Source organism: Microtus ochrogaster, chromosome 4 (genome assembly GCF_000317375.1).
Source record: "Microtus ochrogaster isolate Prairie Vole_2 chromosome 4, MicOch1.0, whole genome shotgun sequence".
Lineage (NCBI taxonomy): Eukaryota > Metazoa > Chordata > Mammalia > Rodentia > Cricetidae > Microtus > Microtus ochrogaster.
This window is the reverse complement of record NC_022011.1, coordinates 4,866,028-4,874,696: the sequence shown is the minus strand read 5'-3', so window position 1 is coordinate 4,874,696 and position 8,669 is coordinate 4,866,028. Positions and strand designations below refer to the sequence as shown.

Below are 8,669 nucleotides of genomic sequence, written 5' to 3'. Positions count from 1 at the left end.
ACCCCATTACAGATGGTTGTGAGCCACCATGTGGTTGCTGGGAATTGAACTCAGGACCTCTGGAAGAGCAGTCAGTGCTCTTAACCTCCGAGCCATCTCTCCAGCCCCCATCTTTTTCTTTTCTTTTTTTTTTTTTTAGTTTCTTGAGAAAGGGTTTTGATTTGTAATCCAGGCTAGTCTTTCTTTTCTGAGATAGTCTCCTGTGCTCCAGACTGACCCCAAACTCACCTTGTAGCCAAAGATGACCTTGAACTTCTGAGTCTCTTGCTTCTGCCATTTAAATACTGGTGTTACAGGTGTGCAACCCACTGCTGATTTTATGCAGTTTGGGGGCTGGAACTCAGGCTTTGTCAATGGTAGGCAAGCACTCAACAACTGAGCTATATCTCCAGTGAGACAGGTTGTTACTAGTTAGTCTACTAGTTAGTCCTGGCTGACCTTGGACTCAGAGATCTGCCTGCTTCTGTCTCCTGGGAATTGCAGTCATGAGCCACTGTACCCAACATTCTATGCAGGTCTTGAACTCGTAAATCCCTTGCCTTTACTTTTTAAATGCTAGGTTTATAGGCAGCAACTACCATGTTCTGCTTACTTTTGTTGTTGCTTTGGTCGTACTAGGGAACAAATTCAAGACTACACTATTGAGCTACATTGCCAGCTCTTCAGAAAAATTTTTTGAGTGTTTATGTGGTGCAGTTGGTTAGCTTGTTCAACCGTTTAAAAATTTGTTTTGAGGATGAAGAGATGGCTCAGTGGTTAAGAGCACTTGCTGCTCTTACAAGAGGATCCTGGTTTGGTTCCCAGCACTGACAAAAAGCGCCATAGCCATCAATGACTCCAGTTCTAGGGTATCCAGTGCCCTCTTCTGACCTCTGTGGCACCAGGCATGCACATACACATGCAAGCCAAACATTCAGACGCTTGAAATAAAAAGAAATCTTTTTTTTGAATATACAATTTTACGCCGGGCGGTGGTGGCGCACGCCTTTAATCCTAGCACTCGGGAGGCAGAGGTAGGTGAATCTCTGTGAGTTCGAGGCCAGCCTGGTCTACAAGAGCTAGTTCCAGGACAACCTCTAAAGCTACAGAGAAACCCTGTCTCGAAAAACAAAAAACAAAAACAAAAAAAAATTTACATTTGAGGTATAATCTCACTAAATTGCCTAGACTCCCCTTAAATGTCTAACTTCTACCTCTGCCTCCCAAGTAGTTGAGATTACGGACATGGGGCATAGAATCAGAACCATGTGCCCAAACTTGACTGTGTTTTTTGTTCAGGACTGGACATTAGATGTTTAGTGATTTGAATGTCGTATTGAAGGAATAGACACAGAGACATATGTTTACCCACATGTTGGTTATATTGAGAGAAGCCACGTGGATACCATCAGGACCTTTTGATCATCTCCTTGATACACCTATACATGGAATGGTATCACCAAGCTGTGGTGTGGTTTGCTGAGGCTCCTAAGAGGTCCATTTGGGGATGAATATCTTGGATGATAGTCTTTTACTTTCTTTTGGATGCCTAGAGTCCATGGCCATGAGCTTCCACATCTGCTGAAAAAATCACTGAACAAAGCAGAACAGTCTTGTATCCCACCAAGTATTACTTACCAGAAGACCTCACATTTCCCTCCATTTTTAATGCCGATTTTGAAGAAATCTCTTTTTCCTTTCTGTCCTGAATCTGCTGGAATTATCTTACCCTGGTGGGAGCCTCATTTCTTTGTTTACATACAGTAAGCTGAGTAGATTTTTCTTTCCTGTGTTTGTCTCAAACCTGCCTCTTTGGGCTATTCCTCTCCAGTTTAATTTTGTCCTTGGCTGTTGCTGGGAACCCTTCCCTGCCTGCCCTTTGCCTAGTAATTGTGGTGGGAGGTTCTTTGAAGTGGTGGGGTTTGAGCTGAGATCAGTTTCTAAGAACGGTGTCTCAGTGTCCATACCTTGGACGATTCCCTTCTTTCTAGCACTCTGAGTGACTCATCCATTGTCAGAGCCCTGGAGAAAACAGCAGATTCACAGAAGCTCTCTCGGGGCCTTGCTTTGCCAGGCTTAGTTGTAGGAAACAGCACACTGTGTCCCCAAAGCCATGGTTTGTTGTCGGCACTGCGGTCGTGAGGAATGTAATAAAGATCCTCCATCTGTGGGGAAGCCTGGTGTCCAGGACTGACAGTATCTTCTGACTCCTCTGCAGGAGCTGATTGACCTCAAGATGCTCCAGTGCAAGCGGGTGGTAAACGGTAAGTGTCGCCCTGGCTTCCGCATTGGGTGTGTGCAGGTGGCTCAAGCACCTGTCTCCGCCATTGCCCAGGATCCTTCCTTGTTGTTCTGTGTAATTGCATAGAGCACCTGCTCCCTCAAGTGCAATCACTGCTCTTGACCAGAGCCATATGTGAGGTTTCCAGGCGTAGCTCATTGGTAGAGTGCTTGCTTAACATGTTTGAAAGCCTAGGTTTGATCCTCAGAATCACAGAAACAAACAAAATAAATAAATTGGTTGTGAAACAGGCTATGAATGTCTTTCTCTAATAGACTTGATAGCGCAGAAATTTCCATATTTCATAGTGTAGGTAGGACCTTGGGGTCCTGGAATAAGGATAACTTTAGTACTGGGCCCAGCTAAGACTTCTTTTTTTTTAATATATTTATTTTCCTCATAATTTATTTATTTTTATTTTATTTGCATTGGTGTTTTGCCTGCATGTATGTCTATCTGAGGGTGTCAGATCTTGGAGTTACAGACAGCTGTTAACTGCCATGTGGGTGGTAGGAATTGAACGTGGGTCCTCTGGAAGAGCAGTCAGCGCTCTTAACCACAGAGCCATCTCTCCAGCCCCCAGCTCAGACTTCTAATAGTTGTGTGACCGTGGGCAAATCTCATGTCTTGTCTCCATTTCAGATTCTTAGTAGTGAAATGAAAATCATAAGCCTAGTTGGATTGTTGCATAAAGGAGATAAAGTACCAATAAGTACTTTGCACACCTTAAGCTCTGTGGGATGGAATTAGTGGTGATGCACTGTAAATCCCTTCTGCTTTATTGATGGGTTGATTATGCTTTAATTAGCATTGTAATGTTCCCCCCGCCCCCCCAGACAGGGTTTCTCTGTGTAGCCCTGGCTGTCTGGAACTCACTCTGTGGACCAGGCTGGCCTCAGACTCACTGAGATCCGTCTGCCTCTGCCTCCTAGTGCTGGGATTAAAGGCCTCCAGTGCCTGGCAGCATTACACTCCTTAGAGATCTAGAGATTTTGTTTGTTTTCTTGGGCTGTCTTTGAACTTCCTGTGTGGTGGAGGATGCTATTGAACTCCTGATACTCTGGCCTCTACCTTTTAAGTGCTAGGATTACAGTTGTGCAGTACTGTTTATTTTAAATTATATTTTATTTTGTGTTATGAAAATTTCAGAGTTGAGCAGTGGTACATGCCTTTAATTCCAGCACTTGGGAGACGGAGCAGGCAGAATCTGTGGTTTGTAGGCTAGCCTGAGCACCATAGTTCCAGGCCAGCCAGAGCTATATAGTGAAACCCTGTCTTAAAACAAACAAACCAATTTCAGTATTTACTGGGTCATCACTTTGACAGGGCATTAGGAATCTAATGCGTGTTTTTGAGACCTTGTCCAAAATAAATTTTAATATTAACAGATCTGTATAACATAGAAAACAAAACTGCTCCAGAATCCCATACCTAAAGTGGAAATCACAAGAGGAGTGGTGTCTATTTTCCTGCACACTCAGTTACACAGTAAGCATAGTTCATATGTAACTGTGACTTGTTATGTCTGTCTTTCCCCCTGGGGATCTGCCTCACATACTGCTTTGCCACCTCTTTTTCTGATAGGACATTTTCTGTGTCAGAAACTATAGGCGACCTTATCAGAATGGGTGTCATCAGCTCCTTAGTGGGATTTTCCCATATTTTGCTGTTCTAATGCTGCATCATAACCTTACCCATTTTGTGTTGTTCTTAGACTTCTTACCATCTTTGACTATCCATGCTAGGAATTAATTAATTTTCTCAGCAAGGCATCCCTCTACCCTCCCTTTCATAACTGTTGTGGGGTATTCCCCTGTTGTGGGACATTCACCAGAGAAGACTGCCCAGACATGGCTTTAAGCCAGTAGAAAATCTTTATTAGCTAGCCATTGCCTACAATACACTGAATGCTTTGGTTCCGCGTAGCTAGGAGCCCTTCCTGGAGCTAGCTTTTCAGCACAGAGTCACGTTGTGGGCTGACACACGTCAGCTAACAAGAACCATTAGCCAGAAGTGGAACTACAGAAACAAGGTTGGTGTGTTTAGAGAGCGTCCCAGGACTGTGGGCTTTGGTGGATGGCTGTGGTTTTAGTTTTGGCAGGTGGTGCTGCTTACATACCGAGGATCACAGCCTAAACGGCACTTCCTTTTCTTCTCTTTCTTTCCTTTTGTTTTTGTTTTTGGAGGCAGGGTTTCCTTGCGTAGCCCTGGCTGTCCTAGAACTAGCTCTGTAGACCAGGCTAGCCTCTAACTCAGAGATCTGCCTGCCTTTGCCTCCTGAGTGCTGGGATTGAAGGTGTGCAGCGCCTCTGCCTGGGTCCCGAATGGCTGTTTCATCGTGGAGTTAGTTGTGCTAGGGTCTGGGGCCCTATACAAAGACTGCCTATCTGTTCCATGCTGGGATGTTAATGCAGATCCATTTGTGGGTGTGCTTTTTTTTGTTTGTTTGTTTTTTGTTTTTCGAGACAGGGTTTTTCTGTGGCTTTGGAGCCTATCCTGGAACTAGCTCTGTAGACCAGGCTGGTCTCGAACTCACAGAGATCTGCCTGCCTCTGCCTCCCGAGTGCTGGGATTAAAGGCGTGCGCCACCATCGCCCGGCTTGTGGGTGTGCTTTACATGTTTAAAAGATCTCCTGTATTTTTTTCCAACATAATATTTTTACCGATTATTTGGGAATTTCACATAATGTACCCCAATCATACTCACTTCCCAGTCCTTCCAGGTCTACCTCCCTACCCTTGTGGACCCCCCCAAAAGAAAGAAGAAAGAAAAGAAAACAAACAATAAGAAAATACAAGTTTAATATGTGTTGTTTATATACTCACTGGAGGATGGTCAGACTCCCAATGGCCAGCTCCTTAAAGAAAAGGAGTCCTTCCCCACCTGCACACCTGACAGTGCAGACAGAAGTTGTGGAGAGCACTACATTTATTTCAGCACGCTTAGCACTAACCAGACTGGCCTTGAACTCGCAGAGATCCACTTGCCTCTGACTCTTGAGTGCTGGGATCAAAGGTGTGCGCCACCAAGGCCTGGCCCTTATCACAATTTAAGAGTTTTCTCCAGGCGCTGGGTAGATGGCTCAGAGATTAAGAGCACTGACTGCTCTTCCAGATTTCCTGAGTTCAATTCCCAGCAACCATATGGCGGCTCACAACCATCCATAATGAGATCTGGTGCCCTCTTCTGGCCTGCAGGCAGGACATACAGGCAGAACACTCTATACATTTAAAAAAAAAAAAAGAGTTCTCTTCAAAAGCCTCTTGTCTAGGCGGTTACTTTTATTTGGGGGGGTCGGGTTTGTCATAGAAGCCTTTCATGAGTTTCTTTCTCAGCTGTTGTTATGCCCAAGTTCATTATCCCCAAAAAAGAAATTCCACGGAACCGGATCCTATGTGATGCACAAGAGGTTTTTAGACTACATCTCCAGCAGGCCAGTACAGTCGGTGAGGGCAGTGCTGCGCTGAGCCTGGGGAAGGGGAGGACTTGTAAAGGGAAACGCCGTAATCGAGGGAGTTCGAGTCCTGTCGTCTTGGGATTGGGTACGGAAGGCATAGCATAAGGTAGTTTCGGAAACCACTGCTCAATTTTTGGGCACGAAAACTCTTACAAAGAGCCATTAATAACTGACCAGGTGTCTTCAAGGACAGGATGCCTCCCAGGAACATCTGGGCCTCATTAAGTTTTATGGCCCTGCTCCCTAGCTCCTTAATTGGCCATTTTCAGGGCATCTGTTCAAATTCTGCTATTGAAGCACATTTCTGGAGCTGAGATCTGCCCCCTTCCCCCGCCCCACTCATTATATGGCTCAAGATGAAGCCCCTTCCTTAAAATGGAGTTTGCAAAGTCAGGTCCTCATACGGGGAGTCTGCAGACCTCAATACCATCACAGAAGTAGCTTCCTTGTCCTTTGCAGTCAGAGGGAGCATGGGTCATGGACTTCCACATGCCACTGACCTCAGCATGGTCTCTGGTGGCAGTGCAGACAGACCATGGACATCAACACAGACCTCTGCCGCACCAAGGGCCACAGACATCATCATATCCGTAGGCGGCAGCACAGACTGGACACCACTATTGTCCCCAGTGACTGTCTGGCCCATGGACACCACTGTTGTTCCCTGTGACTGTCCGGCCCATGGACACCACTGTTGTCCCCAGTGAATGTCCGGCCCATGAACATCAACATGTCTTCAAGAGAGAGCACAGACCATGGACATCCACAGGTTCTCCCTCGGCAGCACTGACCTCAGACCTTAACATGGTCTCCAACATCAACTCAGACCACAGACCCCACACAGCCCTTAGCGGCAGCACAGAATCATGGACATCAGCACAGGTCACTCACATCAATATGGCCAGGGTGGCAGCACAGACCACAGACAATCAGTACGGCTCAGCCAGGGTGATTGTTTGGCTAGACAGTGTGTTCGTGGACTGAGTCTGCAAAAACTCCGGGCTGCTGCACAGGACCCTGCTGACCTTACTTGACAGCAGCATGTGTTTCTCCCCCCATCCCCCGCACCACAACTTTCTCTCACACCTGTTGCTGACGCTGTAGCCTCTCTAGTTCTGCCTCTCTCCACAGCCTGCTCACCGCTCTGTCCTCCACTTTCCCACCTCTTCATCTCGTATTCGTTTGTCATAGTGACATTGGAAACTGCAGGGTATCATGCACACACACACACACACACACACACACACACACACACACACACACACACACACACACACATATTTGCTCAAACAGCTTTACATGGAAATATTCCTTACACTGAGTCTTTGGTCTGGTTCAAGGTTTCTGATTTCTGACACACCATCAATTATCAATCCTGGATTCTTGCCAAGACTCGCCTCAGACATCTTGCTGTTGCCCAGAGTCAGGTGATTTTACAGCTAGGCAGGATGTCTGTGGCGGGTTCTGTGCAAGCTCCAGGCTACTGCACACCTCTCAGCTGTCAATATCGATTTGCTGAGCTTAATCTTTGTGCTGGAGCATGCAGGCAGCACCTCTGCTCCATGCTCTGTCTCCCAGCAGGCAGTGTGGGCTGTGCTGCAGTGGCTCCATGCTGGATGCCACCCGTTGGGCCTAGAGCCAGCCCTATTCAGTGATGGCATCTGGTTCTGCAGGACCAGCTCCTCTGTGAGCTCCAGCAGCTTGTAGACGGAGTAGATGCTTGAGTGTCCTGACTCAGAACACTAGATGTAGGCTCGGGTGACAGCCTGCGGCCTGCATGGCCTGTGGCCTGCATGGGTGTCCCTAGATAGCCTGTGTCATAGGTATATTCAGTCATCCACTGTACTGGATCTTTTTTATGTAGTAGTCTTCTTTGACTGTTAATTGTACTTACTAAAAGGTAAATAAAACATTTAAGAAGAGTAAGTGAGGCACAATACCCCATGTTTAACAAAACAAAACAAAAGAATTAAGAATAGATGAGCCAAGTATGGTGATGCACACCTTTAATCCCAGTACTTGGGAGGCAGAGGCAGAAGTAGCTCTGTGAATTTGAGTCCATTTGGTCTACATAGCCAGCTCCAAGACAGTCAGGAGTACATAGAGACCTGCCTGTCTTATAGTAAAAAAAAAAGAGTAGATGAGATATGATCAACTTTTTTGTAGTTACGTTCTATGAAGTTGCTGCTGAGAACACTAATTATGCAAGCACTGAACCACCAGCTCTAAGGAGATACAAAGTTAGATTTTAGCACCAGGTTTAGGATTACACGTCTATAGCCCAGCATTGGGGGGTGAAAGCGGAAGATCAGGAGTTCAAGGCAAGTTTAAGGCCAGCATGGACTATTTGAGACCTTGTCTTTAATCCTAGCAATTGGGAGGAAGAGTCAGGCAAATCTGAGTTTGAGGCCAGCCTGGTCTACAGAGTGAGTTCCAGGACAGCCAGGGGTGCACAGAGAAACCCTATCTTGAAAAACAAAAGCGAATCACACAAAATTAGATTCCTTTAAGCCTTTGGTCACATTTTCATCAGTTGATTAGTATATAACCTTGTTTTACATATGTTACTATTCAGAGTCATGCTATTTAATATATACCACGGTGTGTATATGTACACATATACATCATAGCCAATAGCAGGACAATTTCATGCCTGAATGAAGGTTATCTAGGGTTTGGGATACAGTTAAGTTGTAGAATGTTTGCCTAGCATGTGGGAGGTCACTGAGAAAGCTTAATTTCAGCATTTGAAAGGCAGGAAGGTTAAGACTTCAAGGCTTGAGCTATATAGGAAGACCCTGTCTCAAAAATGAAAAAAAGGGGGCTGGAGAGATGGCTCAGAGGGTAAAAGCGCTGGCTGCTCTTCCAGAGGTCCTGAGTTCAATTCCCAGCAACCACATGGTGGCTCACAACCATCTGTAATGAGACCTGGTGCCTTCCTTGCCAGCAGT

At 45.9% G+C, this 8,669-nt stretch overlaps 1 protein-coding gene across 2 annotated transcripts in view; it reads left to right on the top strand.

The window, feature by feature from the left end:
- Nucleotides 1-8,669, top strand: part of Dus2 (dihydrouridine synthase 2) — a 42,887-nt gene that overhangs the window by 10,487 nt on the left and 23,731 nt on the right. For both annotated transcript variants that reach the window (XR_003376851.1, XM_005345433.3), the window contains exon 3: nucleotides 2,198-2,243. Coding sequence is in view for 1 of the 2 variants with exons in the window: in XM_005345433.3 (XP_005345490.1) it covers nucleotides 2,198-2,243 (46 nt within the window). In the remaining variant the exon portion in view is untranslated. The remainder of the gene's footprint in view (nucleotides 1-2,197; nucleotides 2,244-8,669) is intronic.